The sequence below is a fragment of the Anabrus simplex genome, chromosome 13 (genome assembly GCF_040414725.1).
Source record: "Anabrus simplex isolate iqAnaSimp1 chromosome 13, ASM4041472v1, whole genome shotgun sequence".
In the NCBI taxonomy this organism is placed as follows: Eukaryota; Metazoa; Arthropoda; class Insecta; order Orthoptera; family Tettigoniidae; genus Anabrus; species Anabrus simplex.
In genome coordinates, this window is record NC_090277.1 from 84,093,993 (window position 1) to 84,116,501 (window position 22,509).

General features: G+C 40.3%; 1 protein-coding gene across 7 annotated transcripts in view; it reads right to left on the bottom strand.

Moving 5' to 3' along the window:
* LOC136884883 (trithorax group protein osa) overlaps window positions 1-22,509 on the bottom strand; it is a 744,453-nt gene that overhangs the window by 118,606 nt on the left and 603,338 nt on the right. For all 7 annotated transcript variants that reach the window (XM_067157182.2, XM_067157180.2, XM_067157183.2 and 4 more), the window contains exon 5: window positions 21,236-21,365. In XM_067157182.2, the coding sequence (XP_067013283.2) occupies window positions 21,236-21,365 (130 nt within the window). The remainder of the gene's footprint in view (window positions 1-21,235; window positions 21,366-22,509) is intronic.

Sequence of the window (22,509 nt, forward strand, 5' to 3'; positions counted from 1 at the left end):
GTAATGACGATGTTATAGATGAAGTCTCTATTCAGCCCAAAGGCATTGCAGAAGTTGACAAAAAATTTAGATATGGTACCTCGAGTACGTAACATCAAGCCGATTATAGAGATGGATGAGAGCTTATACTTCTGCTTATAGAAATCCACCGTTTCTTCATAAATTATTCTTTTTTTTCCGCATCGACCTCTTCTGGCTGGTTTTCGTTGATAGTAGTTTTCTAAACTATGCAAATACATAATCTATGCAAGAATTACATGTTTCCATCCATAGAACAATGTTTACATTCACATTCATTCTTAAAAGGTTATGTTGACAGAACATGAACAATCCAAGCCTTCCGATTGTATATACGCATCGTTATCCACCATTAAATATATAAACTTTACATAAACGTTGAAGACTTGAGTTCCTTCATAGTTTCATTCCATACGGTCAGAACAATTTTGCTCACACAACTGAGTTACAATTTATAAACCACGTAAGAACAATGTAGAAAATAATAAGCTAAGGAATAATCTAGATAGAGGTAATAAAAGGAACGAATTGACCGAATAAACAATAATTCGAAATAAATATTTTCACCTCGAACAAAAGAAATTTAAGAATTAAAATGAAATTGCCGGAGAAACAAGGGGAGAAAGGGACATCGATCAAAAACTGTCCTCGTCCGTCGATAGACTTAATGGAAGTAGAAATCAGGACACCATTATTTAAGATTTATAAACAATTCAAAATTGTATTTTTTTCGAGTGAGACTGAATTACAAATAATATTTGGACATGTTACTTTCATCTAATCCAATTAGTGGCCTTATACAGACACTACAAGAAGGAATCTCACACCCATCAACGTCTTTGACTGGACCTGACAAATGAAAATGAAATGTGAATGCAGTGTAGTCAAAATGGTTTCCATGTGGAGAACATTTTTCATGTTTGAAGTAATTTTATACCGCGATAAGGAGTTTTTCAACCGTATTTTTGTAAGGGAACGCACATAATTCAGTGTGTTTCAAAAGTTAAAATAGATCTCGACAGTGGTTTAAAAAGGATAAGGTTTGGAACACAGACATTGACGATGCTTCATGTGACAAAAATAACCTACTCGAAACATTAGACCGACAAGAAATCACTCGAAATCTTCCTGAACACCAGAAGTTACCTAAAAACCCAGTATTAGAAAGATAACGCACAGGATAAATGCAGCTCTAGATGAGTTTGAGGTGAGTTATTATTATCAATTAATATGATATTTAGAAATACACTAGATTTCATTTACATGGTTTGAGACAGGACTTCTATTTCTAACTCTACTTTAACGTAGTACCAGGTCAGTTTAAGACTTGGCTAGCTACCCCTTTCTGTTTCCACGCGCTGGTCCACGCGAAGTTTCTGGGATCCAAATAGGAAAACTCGGGTCCTAATCACAGTGCCAAAGCCAACTCATCCCACCCCTCGAATAAAAAATAAATTAAATATGAGCCTATTTACCTCAGAGTCGGTCCTTTATTATAAGTAACAAGTGAAATCTCCTATCTTCATCCTGTAGCTAAAGTAAAACCGGGCCATTGATTGCACTGAAAAACAACGAAGTTGTTGAGTCTTGCCTCACGTTATCAAGGATATCTAATATTTCGGTCATTTGTCCATGGATTGTTCTAATCTCTTCATCGCTCACTGAACTAGTGTAGCCTACGTCTATCTTCATCAGTACTGTTATACCAAAAGCACTACTAGTATTAACATTTCTAATACTGCTGCAATATCAGGTATTACCTGAGAATGTCGCAATCGTTTGCTGGATCTTGAAATATCAATAGTGTGTTCAGTTTTAGTGAGAGAACATAATTTACATTTAATTCATGAATTATGTCCGCTGTTTATGAACATAAAGCTACTACATTTTGCAAGACTCCATCTCTGGAAACATCCAGAATAGTATGATAAAAATGGTGATGGGTCAGCATGGAGGAATGGAACAGGGATAAAACGAATGATTCTCTGCGAGGTTCCGTATAAAGTGAGATGAATTTTCGTAGCAAGTTTTCATGACCAGATGCCCTTCCTGACAATCTCAGAGCAGTTAATGAGCTTAATTTAACGACGTGACACATGTAAGAGTAGGTAGGGAGAAGGTGAAACACGGTCGCAACAAGCCTACTCCTATCGAACAGCATCAAAGGGTCTGCTCAAGGCTTATAGTTTCCATTCCACGGACGAATCACCACCAACAGCGTCATATGCCCTCACTCCAAATGAACACTGCGGAGAGTTTTGGAACGGAATCCAGGCTTTTGCAACGCAATCTAGTGATTAGAAATTGTATGCTACCACCTTTCCTACTCTGCCAGCCAACATTCCGATGATGACTCTCTTCCCCTGATCAACGGGACTCGAACCGGCTGAACACTGTGTTAGACCATATAGACTTGACACCTTCACAATCATGGCAATCAGGAAGGCAGTTTTCAGCAGGGGAAAAAAAAAAATATATATATTAGCACTTCACAACGTACACTTCCCTTCACATAGTGTTTAGCCGTGGGGTATGTGATGTGCATCTATGTGCTGTCCGCCTCCGTAGCGTAACGGTTAGTGTAATTAGCTGCCGTCCTCGGGGGCCTGGGTTCGATTCCCGGTACTGCCAGAAATTTAAGAACGGCAGGAGGGCTGGTATATGGTTGAAATGGCACATGCAGCTCACCTCCATAGGGGGTGTGCCTGAAAAGAGCTGCACCACCTCGGAATGAGGACACGAGTTTACTTTATCTATGTGCTGACCAGCAAAGTGCTGGAATTAGGAGTAGCCTATATAGGTAAATATATTTCACGCGTGCTCATGTTTCCTGACAGAGTAGCTTCTCGTTAGGCACGGTCACAGATTACTACAGCCTTTGCATTTCAACAGCCTTAATCTGAACACCTGAGCCACTTCAGAACCAAAACGGCCTAAATTGTGGGTTAACCGAGATAATAGCATTTCTATTTTACGCGAGAAGGTAGGAGTGACTTTAAAGCAGGCCCTCGGAGACTGGTCCGTATTGCACTCTCACACTCCCACTCCCTGCCGGGTTTAATGATGGGTTCCCCTTTATTTGTGTCTCTCACTGTCTCTGTTGGCGCATCACTCCCCCTTTCCCTTCGTTTTTCGTTTCAACCACCACAAACAGGCCGCACGCTCAGCTGACGGCCGCATCAAGGTCACACACAAATCAGCTGAGCAAGAAGCTTAAAACCCAAAGTTTAAATGACTTCCTAATCTTCTCAGACATTATAAAACTTTACCTCAAAAAATATTGAATGTGACCCAACTCGCAACCTTATCTATCAGTACTAGGCAAACAGAGAAGCATGTATCGGAGTCGGACTAATGCAAAAGTTATCGTGGTTCGAACAATGTTCGTAATGGTGTGCTTGTTTGTAATTAACTGGTGGTAGAATTACTAAGGTGAACAAGGGGGTGGTGGCGATTTTATCCCGCTTCCGTTTTTAATTGTCGTTCCAAAGTCATGTGCAATCTATTCCCAAGTCAACAAGCTAGTTTTGGCCCAACAAGTTCAAAGGGTCAATAGTTTCGACAGTCCCAAGTTAATATGTAACGATATTAGGATTTTAAACCAGTTTCATGTATCGTTCTGAAGAGTTTAATATTGTTCCTTAATTTAAGTATTTTCTAACTAATAATTATTTACTTGGTATTTTTTTTAACAATTTGCTTTACGTCGCACCGACACAGATAGGTGTTATGGCGACGATTGCATAGCAAAGGCCTAGGAGTGGTAAGGAAGCGGCCGTGGCCTTCATTAAGATTTGCCTGACGTGAAAATGGGAAACCACGGAAACCATCTCAGGGCTGCCGACAGTAGGGTTCGAACCCACTATCTCCCGGATGCAAGCTCACAGCTGCGCGTCCCTAACCGCACGGCCAACTCGCCCGGTGCCACTGTTAAAATAATTCGACGCTGATTATAGTTAGTTCTTATATCACTATCAGTGACAAAAGTGGCATTTTACCGAATTACTTTGTAAAGAATAGGACTGAAGACAACTGTACCGACTTTCTTTATAATGTTTCTGATTCTCCGTGTCATCTTTTGGTGTTCAATATATATTGTTCTCTTTGGAAATTGGTGTCTTCACAACACAGCTACCAAGAAACTAAACATAACTTAAAAGCATTAAATGACAGTATTAACTACCACAGACAAGGATGATAGCACTGATTAAACTACCACAACGGGACTTACGGGTTTAATTCGTGCAGAATCTAGACTCGAATCCAGCCTAACCCGAGCAGATAGCTACAGTGTGTTAACCCAGAACCAGGCGACGTGTGTAAGTTGCCACTCCAGATATGCGTGTGGCATTCAGAAGATCACAGTCGAGTTCAGCATTTCTATCAATTACTATGGCTTCTTTCTTACTCGTACCAGTACTTCGATCTTGCTCGCCCATACTGACAGACTCAATTTGTATTTTGAAACACTTTGATGAAACTCACAGTATGTTACGTCATCTGTACGATGTAATGAACCAGACGTGGCCCTCATACTGAAGGCCGCTATGATGACCATTCAGCCTAGGGGCCGGACACCTCGATACTTACGGATTCTCCTAGACTCAAGAGTCTTTTCAAGGGCTATGACATATGGTAACGAGCTCAATGGATATATAATTTGATGAAATAGTCTGATGATGGCCCGACTCACTGGTGAATGGTCAGCGTTGAAGCCTTCGATTCAGAGGCTGCCGAGTTCCCGGCCGGGTGGAGGATTTTAATCTGATTAATTATTCTGGCTCGGGGACTGGGTATCTGTGTTTCCTCTTCACACTACCAACCAAAACAGAAACACGCAATAGTGATTACATACCTCCATGTCGGGTTGCCGTCAGGAAGGGCATCCGGCCAAATCCGTATGTGCGACACAACGCGCACCCGCGACCCCACAGGTATGGGAAAAACGGATGATAATGAAGAAGATCGCATCCAAATACCCTCAAGGGTTGAAAATGCCCTCCTAATGAATTAGCCACAATACATTTATCTCCTACTATAAGTTGAGTTTCCACACGGCAGTATGGACAGTTAAATTTAGTATATGTCCAAAATCTTGAACTGAACTAAAAAGTCGCATTCGACATTCTGTGAATAACCCCATCTTTTGAGCGCGATCTTGGTTTTCGGCATGCCACTTCTTATCCGTTTAAGGGTCTTCCGAACGGGCCAAGGTTGTGAAGTATGTGCTCAATGGAACAGTCTGTTAACCCGTGTTTTACAGTCAGCAAATGAATCTTGGATTGAGCTAGGTGCCTTAGAAATGAACAGTGTACTTATATCAACGTACAAACAAAATACAGTCCGTAAAATCACACTCGGAAAAGCTACCCCGTCTCCGGCATCCAGAATTAAATATTTGATTTAACGCTACCTGGGTATTGACTTACGTTCAGTCGATCAATCAGGTACACAAGAAACATCGATATCAAAAAGAGCTAAAACACTCAAGAGTAATTAGGTATAGGATCACTTGTTTTCCAAGTTCTGGTCCTCAACTTGACTCCATCACATTTCACATCTCCTGTTCAGCTGTCTGTTTCCTAAAGATAAAATGTCAATTCATGATGATCACACCAAGCGAGGTCGTTGACCTGAGAGATGTCAAATTTCAAGGGCGACTTTCTTCCTTACGTAATATAACGTGTACTTGCACTGGCAATTAAGTTGGCGGACATTATTCGTAATAGAGTGGCGGTATGAGTCACGACTGCATCGCATTCTGATTTGCACTTGGACACTTGACTGAAGTACGGCACCTCAGAAGACCAAGGCAGATCGACCTGATTCCAATCTCATTCATGAAGACCAAATAACGACTGAACTTTTAACGCACAACTGAAGATTTCCTTGTCAAGGTTTAAATTAACGTCTCATTTATCAATAATGAAGTCTAGAAAATAAACAGGAAAGCGCTATTAACTCTCCATTACGAGTAAAACGTGTTCAGCCCAATAACTCGAAAACTACCCTGACCCGTTGCTTGCATACCAAAAATCATATTCCACAGATAATACACATCTAATTCACACTACATAATATTTTTAATATGAAGGTTTTTTTTTTACAACTTGCTTTACGTCGCACCGACACAGGTAAGTCTTATGGCGACAATGGGACAGGAGGAATCGGCCGTGGCCTTAATTAACGTACAACCCCAGCATTTGCCTGGTGTGAAAATGGGAAACCACGGTAAAGCATCTTCAGGGCTGCCGACAGTGAGGCTCGAACGCACTATCTCCCGGATGCAAGTTCACAGCTGCGCAGCCCTAACTGCACGGCCAACTCGCCCGGTTAATATGAAGTATCGTGGCTTATATTAGCTGGCCCCGCAGTCAAGGGTAGCAAGCCTGCCTCTTACTCGGAGACTCTGGTTCGATACCCGACCAGGTCAGGGATTTTTAATCTACATCATAGGACCGATTCGAGGTTCATTGAGCCTAAGTGACAACAATCAAAGAGCTATGCGACAGTGAGACAAGTGTCCCCAGGATAGAAAGCCAAGGATATCGTATCTCCCTGTGGGTGGGGGCGGTAGAATGACACCCACGGTACCCCCTGCCTGTCGTAAGAGGCGACTGAAAGGGGCCCCAGGGGCTCTCAATTTGGAAGCGTGAGTTGGCGACCACGCGGCCCTTAGCTGAGTCCTGGCATTGCTTCCACTTGTGCCAGGCTCATCACTTCAATCTATCCTATCCGACCTCCCTTGGTTCATTTTCACGCCCTTCGTGGGCCTTGTCTTTCTTTGGCCGACACCTTCATTTTTCTAAGTGTAGAATTACAGTACTTGCGGAACTTATTGTGCTGATTGTTGATTTAAGGAACAAAACAACTTATTAATAATGTGCCACATTTCTTACTTTGTCACGTGCCTGCATATTTGGAACTTCTTTGGTAGTAGAACTTCCGAAATCTAATTGTTTCAACAATGCTGAATTATATATATATATATATATATATATATATATATATATATATCATATGGAGGATGGTTGCCTAGTTGTACTTCCTCTTAAAACAATAATCACCACCACCACCAAGGATATCATAACGAATTGTCACCCTGACCCTGTAATCGTAATCTACATGGCTTCGGACGGAGGTCGCTTCGCACACGAGGGTCCATCAGGGTTGTATCGCGATGGGGTTTGTCTGTCTTTTTTTATATATAATTCAGCATTGTTGAAACAATTAGATTTCGGAAGTTCTACTACCAAAGAAGTTCCAAATATGCAGGCACGTGACAAAGTAAGAAATGTGGCACATTATTAATAAGTTGTTTTGTTCCTTAAATCAACAATCAGCACAATAAGTTCCGCAAGTACTGTAATTCTACCATGACGAGTAGACGAATACAAACGTATATGTTTTGAAGAGCTTGTAAACCTGCCTAGAAAAGGAACTGGTTGCAGTTACACAGTGAAAGCGTGTAAACAGAATATTTGCTAACGTTTTTAATTGTAACAAACTCATGTTTTACTGTGATGTGAAATTGCGTTTCAGCCTCTAATTTTTCTTCACGTGCTTCACTCACGAATCACACATTACTCTATGTAAAAATCACTTTGTAACCTCAGATCTCGTCAATAATTTGGTTTGCTAGACTTTAGGCTAGCCTGTTGCTATTTCTTGATGGACGCAGTATTTTTGTATCTGTCTCTTGGTATAGGCCAGAGCAAAATGTAGCTTGCAACGAAGTCCTAACCTCATGTATTGCTGTGACAATGAGAAAACTGCTGAGTAATGACATCCAGAGCACGACTAGTGCATCCGAGTGTTATGAAAAGTGCTACTCATAGCGCCGGACGTGCTGTGATAACACACTCTGGCTCAGTAAGGGTCAATGGCAAACTATCTCACACTTGCAGCACCGCCACCTGTTTTTGCGGTTTCCCTACAACCATGTAACCTTTGGTGGTGCATTCTGAAGACCCAACCAGTTCGGGGCTGAAGACTTCGCAGACAGACTTAAGGCATAGCTATTAGTACCTCCCGAGAAAACTCATTAACGATATAAAAGTAATACGTGCCTTTAAAATATTAAAATGCACTCCAACAAGTTTTGATCAACGCAAATACCGACGATCATTTATCAACAGGTATAACTAAGTAAAGCATAGCTCATTAAAGATTTGTCTCCCCGCACACTCGACACACACGTGGTGTTACAAACAGCTCCAATAAACGGGATTGTACTCCCCGGTGCGCTGTTGCCAAGTCGTTTACGCCTGCCATATAAACTATAAATCCTCCTACTCTACTCTTCCCCTCCCCCTCAGTCGGCTTGCAGGCCACTGTATAAGAGCGAGACGAAGCGAGCAATTCTCTCCCAAACCATGACCTACCGTGTCACCGCACCACACAACTCGCGCCGCTCATTACCGCGCCAATCAAAGGTAAATGGATCTGTGATACGCCAACAAACTGCCCTCCTTTGCTTCTAGTGAATAACTAGAAAATTTATAAAAGTCTCCAAATTCAACGATCGGTAGTAAAAAATATACCGCGAATCTGCCAGTCCAAAAAGGCATCAAAAACATAGAGAAATATCGACGAAGATTTATGGAATTAAATAGTCTTAGTTCTGCGCGTTGTCACAGGATACTTGATTTTGAAATTATTTGCTCAATGACGTACAGATGAACACAAACTTAGGATGGTAACATATTATAATCAGCCTGCGGTCAAATGCTGAAGACAAAAGTCACCACCTCGTAATTATTTTCATGAACTATTTTCTGACTGAGTTGCCAACGTACGAAACTTTTTTTAATTTACGCGGGAGAAATGGAGAAATTGTAAAGAGTATGCCGAATTTGTAAAATCCGTATTTATCAGCACCGCTTCCGCAACGCCGTAGTACACGTGAGAAAATCGTAGAAACTACGGAAAATCCGTAATAAATGGCATGTCTGCATCTAGGTCGCCTGCGTGTCAATTTCGCAGATCCGTTTTACCCCATCAGACGACAGCACTAAAGGGTCAATCAGAATCTTGGGCAAACAACATGATGATTCCCTTTCCACATGATGGCGTTCCTGTGACAACTGCGTGGTGACCCGAAACACGTCATATCCGACTCACCATCATCCGTTACAAACATCAACAAATACAATAATACTTGTCCACACACGTAATCAGCTGTCGCCTGTGTCACATGGGAAGCCGATTCCGTTACGGTCGTTTTTATAAAGTCCGGCCCCATGGCTAAATGGTTAACGTACTGGCCTTTGGTCACAGGGTTCTCGGGTTCGATTCCCGGCAAGGTCGAGAATTTTAACCATAATTGGTTCATTCCGCTGGGTGTATGTGTCGTCCTCATCATCCTCATCACGACGCGCGGGTCGCCTACGGGAGACAAATCAAAAGCCCTGCATTTGGCGTGTCGAACTTGTCCTAGGACACTCCCGGCACTAAAAGCCATACGCCATTTCATGTATAAAGTAAAAGAATTTTAGAGCCCAAAGCAAGTGATTTTTAACACCGTATATATATTTTTTCCAAAAGCAAACGCGACAACAAACAGTGGCAGCCGCTTGGTTCGACAATTCTCAGTAGCCTCCTGTAACCAAAACGTTTCCCACTTTAACAGACTTATAGAATCACAGCAGGGAATATGGAAGGACACATAACAGAAACTTCGCTTTTATAAATGAAAAGAAAATATTTGTCAATAAATGTATCTTTTAAAACAATCGCCTATAAACTTACATATTTACAGCGTGCTGTTTACAGAAAAACGGTCATTTATTTTGTTGTGATTTACAACATCGTGGTTATTCCCTACTGAACATGAAGTTTACCTTGTAAAGAATTAACGATTGAAGAGTATTCGTAGCTTGTATGTTAAGTATCATTTCGACACGAAATTTGTAAATAATTTGTAAATAAGTAATGTCCTATCGGGCTGAATGGCTCAGACAGTAGAGCGGCTCTAAAAATTCGTACGCCATACTAACATAAAATAATTAAAACATTTTAATAATGCAAAATAGTACTTTTGAATATACTGTATATCTGTATAAAATTCAACTGTATGGAAAACAGAGACTATGACGTTTCCAAATCAAATACGTGCGACACGATTCGCACCCGCAAATCCGTAAGTATGTGGGAAAAACGGTGAAGAAAAAAAAAAAAGAGACCATAGGCCTTATTTATCATCACAACGCCAACGTCTTTAGTCCGATGTGAACGGCGTACCCTGAAATAAATTGTGTGTTGCCTTCCGCTTTAGCAGTCCAGCAGCCATGTAGATATCTTCCTTCACGAACGTACTGGTCTTTATTCCTTCGTTTCAAAACGGTCACAGAAGTCGTAACTTCTTCCTTTCCTTATTACGGTCGATGTCCATTAAACTCAAGCTACCACGATCAGATCACCATTATCAATGAATGGTGGCTCGCAACTGGATCAGCACATCCATATGTTCGTGGAGCACGTGCTACTACAAAAGGGATGAAGTGAGTGCGAAGCTGTGACCCACTTTCTTCCCCACCCTTATGTTGTTCTCTCAAATTCAGTGAAGGAATGTTATTGATTTACTGGAGTGAAGACGTGTCAGCTGATCGTCAAACTGATTACCATATTCCTTCCTTTCACTACGAGCGACCTCACTCACATCAAAATCGTTTGTGCTCTTCAGGCTGTCAACATGCTGATAAGAGACCTTAACTGCTTTGGGCTAATAATTAATTATCCTAAACGGGCAAGTGAAAATAATAACATGAAATAAAAACACCTTAATATGAAAAATTACTTCAGAATATACTGTATCTGTATAAAATTCAACTGTATAGAAAACAGAGACTAGGTAGTTTCCAAATCGATGAATGAGAAAGAGGATTTTGTCATTTGCCCAAAATGAAAAATTCTTTCCACGCGATTATTATTATTATTATTATTATTATTATTATTATTATTATTATTATTATTATTATTATTTACAACGGAGTTCACGGCATGTAGAGACGCCCATTGTTTTGTTTTTTTTGGCTACTTGTTTCACGTCGTACTAACTACATCAAAGGTTTTCGGCGACGGAAGGATGGGAAAGGGTTAGAATTGGGAAGGTAGCGGCCGTGACGTTAATTAAGGTCCAGCCCCCAGCATTTTCCTGGTGTGAAAAACGGGAAACCACAGAAAACCATCTTCAGGGCTGCCAACGGCAAGATTCGAACCTGTCGGTAGCCCTGAGGATGATTTTCCATGGTTTCCTATTTTCACACCAGGCAAATGCTGGGGCTGTACCTTAATTAAGGCCACGGCCGCTTCCTTCCAACTCCCAGGCCTTTCCTATCCCATCGTCGCCATAAGACCGATCTGTGTCAGTGCGACGTAAAAAAAAAAAAAAAATGCAAAGTTTGGGCTGGGAAGATTTGGGAGAAATGAAACGAGCTGCTCTTCTAAGTGGTATGTTCCGAGCTGTCAGTGGAGAGATGGCGTGGAATGACATTAGTAGACGAGTAAGTTTGAGTGGTGTCCTTAGATGTAGGAAAGATCACAATATAAAGTTGGAATTCAAGAGGACAAACTGGGGCAAATATTCGTTTATAGGAAAGGGAGTTAGGGATTGAAATAAGTTACCAAGGGAGATGTTCAAGAAATTTCCAATTTCTTTGAAGTCATTTAAGAGAAGGCTAGGAAAACAACAGATAGGGAATGTGCCACCTGTGCTACTGCCCTAAATGCAGATTACTAGTGACTGATTTGACTGATTGAACACTATTCCTTATGCAGTCAGTTTTTATGATAAATAGTGTGAAAGCATTGAACACAGCGTCGGTTTGTACGTAGAGTTCAGTAGTGTTGGTAAACTGATATGCAATAACATTATTCTGACTTAGTGAAGAATGCTTCGCCTATTTCCCTACTACCCCTATCCATAACAGCTGACGATAGAGCTGTTGGAAATCCAACCAGCCTTCGGGCTGAGGACTAAAAAATATGCATACAGTGGTATAGTGCCGCCTTTATACGAAGATCGCGGTTTCAAATCCGGCAGAGGAAGTCAGGTTTTTGTAACGGAGGCCGTACGATTATTATGATTATTCTTTCTATTCGGTCATCTAAGGACCACGTCTTGCTACATTGAGCTTTAACATACTCCCAGTACTTTCCCATTAGTTCTCGGTGCCGTTGCTTCCTTTCTTCAGTCCACTTCTTGCCTGTTGGAAGTTTAATTTTTTCTTGGAAACATTCGTGTCTTGTTGGTGTCTGTTTAACGGAGACACGATCCCAGATATCGTTGTCTGTAATTCCCACTTCTTGTAAACCTTTGTCCACATCACTGAACCAAGCTCTCTTGGTTTTCTTTTCGAGAAAGTGGGTAAAAATCCTGTTTGTCAATCGCATTGGGTTCATTCTTGTTATATGGCAGTGAAAGGTGATTCTCCTTTTCCTCAGGGTGTCAGTTATTTTTTCAACATGGATGTAAAGTTCGTCTTCTATATTCCCCGTTTTCTTTTACTGGGTCCAAGATTTTCTTAGAATTTTCCTTTCCTTCTCTTCCAGTTTCTCTGTTAGTCCCTTCCGAAGCAGCACCCCTGCAGTGTACAAGGCCTTAGGACGGAGGACTGTCTGGTAATGTCTTAACTTGGCATTTGTAGATATGGATTTCTTGTTGTAAATGGCCTTTGTTAAGATCATATTCCATTTTAATTTTCCTGATTCGTGACTCGAAAGCTGACTTTTCGGAGAGATTGGGGTCTATCCACTCACCCAAATATCTGAACGCTTTTGTTTGCTTGATTTCCCCCTGTCCTACATCTAGCTCTTTGGGAGCTTGCTTGATATTAGTGACACATTCTGTTTTCTCAAAGGAAATCTTAAGGCCCGCTTTTGTTGCATGAATCTGGAGTTCATTAATTTGCGCTGCGGCTGCATTATTATTATTATTATTATTATTATTATTATTATTATTATTATTTAAATTTGCTGAAAAATTATCCTGTAAAATAAAAAATTACTTTTGGTCTCTGTTTTGGTCTACATCTAGTATCATACAATTGTTTTTCACGTGTTTCCTTCTGTCTTAGACATCCTTCCCATTTAAATGAAACACTTCAAACTGGTGTTTAGCTTAACCTATATCCTTACCGACTTCATTAAAAATTCTAAAATACGTATTCGTAATTCTTAATTTCGTCTTGACAAACATACTTTGGATTACCCATCCTAGTAACTTAACGATAATCTCATCATTCTTTCTCAACATCCTGACTTCAGAATCAATGGTCAAGCAGCGTAACCACATCCATTATATGACATACTGCTACGGCATTTTCTTGCGCAGTGATGTTTTTAATCCCTTATTGCAAAATGAATATGTGAAATAAAAGAATATGCTACAATTAACCCCGATTCGTATGATGACCAAATCGCTTAATGGATAAGATTCCACTTTGCGATAGTTGAATAACGCTATATATTAACGGAATCACTATCACGAAAGGATATTATTAACAAGGATCTCCCCTAACCAAATTATCAACATCACAGGTCACACGTCAAAATGAAGTTAAAACAGGAGGAAAGCTGGTCACTGGCCAAATGCAGAACAAGAAGAGTCCATTAGCCTCAGGACATCAAGTATTTGTTTTGCCACGCAGTGTGACGTCATGCAGCAACGTGACCTGTTTACATCATGTTGTCAAGGACTCCTGGAGCTCACCTTGGGCTCAGCTGTGAGAACAGTGGACAGCCACATGACATGATTAGTGCCTCTTTCGCGACGGTGGGTAAACTGTTAGCTCCCGAAAAAGTAAACAGTCATGCCGGAGGTAAAAGTTCTTTGAAGACCGACAAATTCATCTGAAAACTGTGCTAAACCGAGTATCTTCTCAGCGAATGTTGGATAGTTCATTTTTGAAGTGTATGCACGTCGTAACATTTGAAAAAAAAAAAAACCCACCACATTACTATCATTATTAGCTTGGCCTTGGTGATCTATTATAAATATTAATATTGAAAGTTATAGGTCACACTCGCCAAGCTTTAAGGAAGTAAGTTATTCTCTTGATGGTCATTAAAAATGGCCCCGAGTTTTTCTCCTGCACGAAGGTGTATTCAGAAATTAGACCTATAGATTGCATACCGTAACTAAAGACGATAAGCCGACTCTACAGTCTAGGAATAGCGTGCCTACCTCTCACCCAGAGGCCCTGCGTTCGAGATCCACTCAGCCTACATCAAGGAGTACCAGGTTAATTCCTGGGGGTAAAGTCGACCGGGCGTAGAGCTAACCACTCTACCCGCCCACGTGCCAAGGTTACCATCCATCCCACCACGTCTCTTCATGGCCTATATAAAGATGACGTTTGACTTGTATTTTGTCAGCCTTCGAAGATTAAAAATTTGAGAAAAAAAATCCTTAGAGAAGAAAATGCGCAGTTGGGTATTTTGATAGAGGATTTTCTTTAAATTGCAGAATGAAAACCCCTGAATTGAAGAGAATTGAAAAAAGATGGCTACTATTCATGGAGGCATGAATGGTCAGATTTGTAACAGTGAAAGCAATATGCAACCAAGCATATTACCTCGAGAATATGAGAAAATCAATGTAAAAGAGATGGTTCACACAATTTCGAGGGTTGTTTACAAGAGTTAGAGCGAGGTACATTCAGGGAAATTGGTTGTATTTGGATTAGAGAGTGGTGATGACAGTAAAGGAAGCAGTCAAGTAAGGATGACATACAATTGTTAGTCTTAAACTGTAGAAGTACGCTATAGTAAAGAAAGGAATACAATTAAGTGATAGCACCAAGTACTGTAACAGGAGTTGAATCATGGCTGAGAACTGATATTATGGATGCGGAAATTTTCTCACGGAACTGGACTGTTTATCACAGAAACATGTTAGGAAAGATAGGAGGGGATATATTCCTACTGGTGAAAATAATTTTTAATCTACGAAAAGATAAAGAGAAAAATGAAATTTTAGGTATAAGATGTATCTCTAAACATAATAGGCTACTTGATGTTTTAGGGGTGTATAGACGTGCGGTATTATTTCGTAAGATAACTGCCTATGTGTTGAACGACCAAAAAAGAAACATCATTGTAGCGAGTGATTTCAATTTACCATATGTTAACTGGGAAGGGAATGTAAACTACAAAAAGTATAACCAACAAATAGTGAATATTATGGAAAGGATAGCTGAATTCGAAAATTATGGAAATAATAATATTAAAAGCAACTCGATTAGTTCTGGGTGATTTCCGACAAACGAGTAGCATTACAAAAATATTGCAAAGTTTGGGCTGGGAAGACTTAGGAGAAAGGAAACGAGCTGCTCGACTAAGTGGTATGTTCCGAGCTGTCAGTAGAGAGATAGCGTGGAATGACATTAGTAGACGAATAAGTTTGAGTGGTGTCCTTAAAAGTAGGAAAGATCGCAAAATGAAGGTAAAGCTGGAATTCGAAGAGGACGAATTGGGGCAAATATTTGTTTATAGGAAGGGGAGCTAGGAATTGGAATAACTTACCAAGGGAGATGATCAATAAATGTACAATTTCTTTGCAATAATTTAAGGAAAAGCTAGTACACAACAGATAGGGAATCTCGCCACCTGGGCGAGTGCCCTAAATGCAGATTAGTGATTGACTGATTCATTATTGGATTTACGTCCCACGAATTACTTTTATGGTTTCCGGAGACGCCGAGGTGCCGGAATTTAGTCCCGCAAGAGTTCTTTTACGTGCCAGTAAATCTACCGACACGAAGCTGACGTATTTGAGCACCTTCAAATACCACCGGACTGAGCCAGGATCGAACCTACCGAAATGGAGTCAGAAGGCCAGCGCCTCAACCGTTTGAGCCACTCAGCCCGGCAGAATGGATGGAAGAACCAAGACTAACCAGCATAATCCATAAAGTGAACTCACGTAAGAAAAGCAATATCACTTTGATACAAGCACATGAAGCACGACCCTGAAACATTCAACATCTCTGAAATACGAACACAGTACATGATAGGAAAGCTTTCCGAAAAGTGATACAAGAAAACCAATAAATCTAGTTTTAAAAACCATTGAAACGAAAGAGGTCAGAAGCTTAACTAAAAGGTCAAAAAATAAGGAAGTTCTCGAGAAGCCTCCGTGGCTCAGGCGGCAGCGCGCCGGCCTCTCACCGCTGGATTCCTTGGTTCAAATCCCGGTCACTCCATGTGAGATTTGTGCTGGAAAAAGCGGAGACGGGACAGGTTTTTCTCCGGGTACTCCGGTTTCTCCTGTCATTTTTCATTCCAGCAACACCTCCAAAATCATTTCATTTCATCTGTCAGTGATTAATCATTGCCTCAGAGGAGTGCGACAGCCTTCGGCAGCCGGCACAATTCCCATCCTCGCCGCTAGATGGGGCTTCATTCATTCAATTCCTGACTGCACATGCAGTCCCACCAACCTAAGCTGAAAATGATTTTGATAAGCTTTCGTAGCATTTTAACGTTCTCAAATGCCATCAAACTCAGCCACAATCGATCCCACAATATTGGGAACAGAAAGACATTCAAGATGCCATTGAGTTTACGTCCCACCAACTACTGTACTTTCAGAGAAGTTGAGGTGCCAGAATGTTGTCCCGTAGGAATTATTTTACGTGTCAGTAAGGTGGTGGTGGTGTTTATTGTTTTAAGAGGAAGCAGAACTAGACAACCTACCTCTAAACGTGCCAGTAAATCCATCGACACGTGGCTGGAGTATTTGAAGCCTAATACCTGCCAACTCGAGCTCGGAAGGCCAGCGCTCTACCGTCTGAGCTACTCAGCCCGGCGGAAACAAATCGACTGTGATCATTACAACAAGATAATGAAGCAAGATGAGCCTAGGGTGCGTAGAGCTGCTAACTGTACAAAATCGTGTGATCGCTAGGTTGTTACATTCGACGCGACACAGTAAATTCCGATAGCCGGGCCGCAGGTCCGCTCGACGCAGGTACCCACAATTCCAAGGTCTACGACTAGTTGCGCCGGGATTCCAGCCATTCCTTCTCGCTCCGAACGAACTGCGGAAGCTGTTTTTATCTACCCATACTGCCCTACGATAAAATTCTGAGGTGAAACTCGAACAAACTCAATACCAATACCCTGCTGAAGGCAAAGCAGATAAGAGGAAACACAACATGCAAAAACTCAACCGCATCAGTAAAGCTTAAACTGGAGAAATGAAGGAATGTAAAAACAAGTAAGGGATAACAAAACCATACAAAACTTCTATTGCCGGATTCAAATAATGGAAATACTCTACTCTCATCTGTTGAAAAACAATCTATAATCGAAGATATGGATAGGAATGCTAATCACTTTATCCGAACTGTTTTAGTTCTTCTGGCATCTGAATATATAACAGAGATCAAATCCTACCTTAAAATGTTAATCATCACAACTGAATGATCAGCGTTAATGGCCATAGATAGTATCACCAGAATCTGATTCTTTTCCCCCCTGGGGTGGGGCGGTAAAATAACACACACGATATCTCCTGCCTGTCATAAGAGGCGACTAAAAGGGGCCCCAGGGGCTCTCAACTTGGGAGCGCGGGTCGGTGACCACGGGGCCCTTAGCTGAATCTTGACATTGCTTCCAAGTATTTGTGCTAGGCTTCTACTTTCATCTATCCTATCCGGCCTCCTTTGGTCAACTCTTGTTCTTTTCCGATGCCGACGATATTAAGTTTGCAAATCCTAGGACAGGGATGGCGAACCTATGACGCGTGTCACACGACGTCTGTGGCTCGCCGCAAAACATACTAAATTATTTTAATGCTTTCTACATGTAATGAATAGGTCGAAAATCTACGAACATAGCATATTTTAATATTAAGCTTTAATAAAGAAGTATGTCACAATTAATTCTATGGCCATATTTTTTACTAATTTTATTAGGTTAAAAAATATATCTTATTCTCAAAATTTACCAGTGCGGTATTTTGTAATGTAATTCTCAGTGGTGTTTGCAAAATAAAATCATGAAATATTCAGTCGAATGGATTTAATGCAATCTAATATCTAAATGAAGTCATGATTATTTTAAAGGAAAATAACCGATGGCACATTGGACAGTAAAAAGTAATAAACAAGACCTTAATTGACACGTTAGTCGGTAAAGGTTTGCCATCCCTGTCCTAGGGAGTCTTTCATTTTCACACCCTTTGTGGCCCTTGCCTTTCCCTGGCCGACACCTTCATTTCTCGAAGTGTCGGAACCCTTCCATTTTCCTCTCTGATTATAGTGTTATATAGAGGATGGTTGCCCAGTTGTACTTCCGCTTAAAACAATCACCACCACCAACTCTGATTCCTTTCAGAACACACGGAAATAACTATTTTTCTCGAATATTCTCACAGATACTATATATTGATTTACTTTCTAGTGGATAAACATTGCGCTAACACGTATGTTTTCGGCGACGCAAGGCTGCGAAAGGGCTAGGATTGGGAATTAGCAGCCAGTGCCTTAAGATACGGCTGCGGCATTTGCTGGTGTGAAAATGGGAAACTATAGAAAACCATATTCGGGGCTGCCGACCAACTCCGGTACACACGCTCATAGCTATGCGACCAGGTCGTCCGATTGTTACTATCCTATTTAACATCACCAAACCCAAACCATTATTACGGCTAGGGTTGAAACTCCGACCTCCTATTAGAGCAGCTTTGTTATCCTACCGTGGAGCTACTAAACATATAACTGTTACACCAAACTCCAAAAATCTGGGCATCATTCATAATAGCCGAATTAAAAAAGGAATTGGTTAATATGATAATTTTATCTAAATGCATCATACTTACCGAATATTTCGACTATGAATAATCGCCGTCCGATAAAGAAATAAGTTATGTGCATTATGTTGACAAATACCGAGGGAAAAATCAACCCTGGAGGGTAAATAGATTAACCCTAGAAAAATCGTGCTGAGCCTACCAGCCTCACTGCTTTCTTTTCCGTTTGTTTACAAGGGATCAGTTGTTCCATGAACTCGCAGAGCGCCAGTTCCTTCCCATCCCCGCTACCCGAACACATTAGCAATGTAATTGCAACACTCAGTTCCGTTCTGGTCGTTGTTGTGTCGAGTTGTAATTATTGTGCGCCTGTGAGACTCGGCGCGACCTATATTGTAACTCAGGATTATTGTTTTGTTTTATAATTATTTTTGCACCTGTTATCAATATTGTGACTTCGATAAGCTTCTTCACAATTTTACAGAAATGTACCATACATTTATTGCATTTCAATTACTTCTTTTCAGTAATGGCATCTAAGAAACGGAAATACAATTTAGAAGACCCAAATGATTTGACAGAGGTCCAGAAGCTCCTGATTGAACCTGATTAAGATCTTTCTATGTCATCGTCAGAAGAGTATGAAGGAGAAGATTGCACTGAAGGAGGAGAAGAAAACTCCGAATCGGAACAAGATGCCGACAGCGACATGCAAGACAGCGATAGATATACGAAATTCATGCTTTACATGGGATACCATGTAATTTTTTTCAGGGTTAGGATACAATCGTGTTGACCGATTAAAAAGCATAAATATCGCAAATAAAACAATAAAAATACACAAGTATTTTTAAAAAGTGATCAAATATCAAAATAGTAACATTACGTGCATAGTTGGCACTAAATTTAGAAGACTTTTCACAAAATGAAGAAGTGAGCCTCTCAGACTCAGCTCGACTGGAAATGTTCCTTCAGGGTGAGTGACCACTGCAGGGTTAAGAAAGATGTTGACAAATAACTCGTCCCAAAGTCAACAATGTGTCAGGGCAACTCTCTATTTCATTGGCTGACGTACGAAATTAAACAATGACTGAGGAAGGGTGCAAGGAAATTTTCCATTTTAGGTGGTCAAGGGTATAAGAGGTGCACAAAAGAAAACACAGTTCAACGAAATGTACGTGTAAGAAAAATCACAAATTTTAAAGCACCGTGTTTAAATATGACTTAGATTTTGTAAACTTAAAAGACTAAAGATGGTAAACTTTACGAGTATTAACTTCAAAAACGTTTTTGCATATTCCAAATTACTGCTAGTTCTTTAAAGGTTAAGTACATATATTTAGATGTTGCAAGTGTCCGCTTGGTGGCCATGATCGTTAAGGCATCAAGTCTGTAATATGTTCTCACGTAAGTCGAAAATATTTTCACCATCATAATGTTGCTCGGCAGGCATGCACATCTTATCACTAGATTGCATGCCGAAAGCCTGGATTCAACTCAGAAACTCTACACAGTGGTCAAATGAGAGTGAGGGCATATGACGCTATTGATGGTCATCGACCGTCGGATGGAGACGTACAGCTTTGAGCAGACCCCATTTGATGATATTTAGCAGGAGTAGGCTATGTGCAAACACCGGGTTTCACCCTCTCCCTTCCCACTATAATATATCACGTCATTCACTTCATCTCATTAACTCCTTTAACGAGGATGACATTAAGAAGGGTATCCGGTTGTAAATACTCGCTACGAAAATTCATCTCATTCATACCCGACCTCGGAGACTCAAACAGCACAAGAGCTGGACACACATTTAGATGTTCCAAGTGTTCATTAAATTTCAGACTTAATATTCAACATTTAAACAAGCTTTTTGATACTCCAAGTTTTCCTCGTTTGATTTGAGATTTATATTTTTCTGTTTGTTCAATTCTATCTCCATTTAAAATGTTCATTTAATTTGAAAGTTTACATTCTGTACCACTTCAATTTAGTGTACTGACAATGAGCCCATATTTCTATTTCTCACTTTCGATAAACCATTTATTCAATAAACTAACCTTTTTCTTTTCAAAATTAAAATGACTGTAGAAATGAGTATTTACTCCGCATTTATCAAACTGGTAATTGGTAGTTATATAACCGCCTATTACATGTAATTGCCAATTAATGTATAATGTTTACCGTAACAAATACTGTAACACACCGGTGGAATGAACGTATCAGATTCATTCTTCATACAGGCTCTTGCTCCTTTCTGAGCAATAATACTGACACTACCAAGGAAGCAGCAGTGGACCAGACAGCAGATGAGTACTCAATAATGCGTAAGATTCGAGAGATATAACATAAGCTGAGAATCAAGCATCTGTATAACTGGAAACAAGAAAATTTAGGAAAACCTCAGTTTAGTCACAGGAAGATCAAGATGAATATTTTCAACATTTAGAAAGTACTTACCAACAGCCGGGGACATGGATCGCGAGCCCGTGGAGCCGGTGGGCGAGGGGGTGGGCCTCATGCCCTGCGAGTTGGGCGTACCGGGCGCCGGCCCGCTCGAGCTGTCATTGCTGTTCTGGCCCGTCAGATCCTGCAACAAAATAAGTATGTATCAGTAACATCCACCACATGGTCACCGTGAAAGGAAAGGAAATATCAGAACATTAATAATAATAATAATAATAATAATAATAATAATAATAATCGTAATAATAATCGTACGGCCTAAGCTACCGTGCGCAGACATTTTAATTTGACGCCATCTGGCTGGCTGCATATCAATTTCGATATTCCGTTTTACTCAACGCCTTATTATTAGGCCAATTATTATTATTATTATTATTATTATTATGACCATGTTGGGTACACTTCCATATTTGCTACGTAAACCAGGGAAATATTTAATTCCATGCAGTATTTGTTTTATACTCTTCCTAACCAGGAATATTGTAAGTAACTGTCCGAAAGTCCTTCACCATCGTACAACACCCTGTCAATTTCGTGACACAAACTACACTCCGGGGTCTTCAATGATCAACTTAAAATACGAAGTTGTCAATTATTTAAACATTGATGTTGAAATGTTATGTCTCTTTTTATTCATTCTAGACTATAGAACTAAACTATTTTTCTTTTTTTTTGCTAGGGGCTTTACGTCGCACCGACACAGATAGGTCTTATGGCGACGATACTATTTTTCCTTGTTAACTTTGTTCAGTAATTAAAATACTACTAAAATGGGTTACATAATTCCCTCTTACGCACAATAACTTTTTGCTGAATAAATGATTTTAAATCTTGTACGTATAAATATCATCACAAAATAGTACACTGTTGTTTATTGGCTCCTGGTGCAAAGGTACAGTACTTATTATTTTTCGTATCTTGTATGTAAAACATCAGTAGAAGATTGGCGATCATTTTTATCGTAGATTATTTTACAGTGAACTGGTTTTTCATATCTGTGGACACCACTTCAAACTCGTTCTCGACATAGTCTTCAACTGTTACCTCTTCACCGTCGCTATCAGCTCCTCAATCACTGTATTCATCAAAATCGCTCAACCCACTGACACACTGATTTCATGTCCTAATTAATAATTCATTATTTCTGTAATTTCGTCCACTAAAAAGATCACGCCAACAATGCCCGACGTTCAAATGATGTATCGTTCTACTTTAAATAGCCATTCAATTAAATATTACATTTAATGTGATGGGTAAGAAAAACCTTT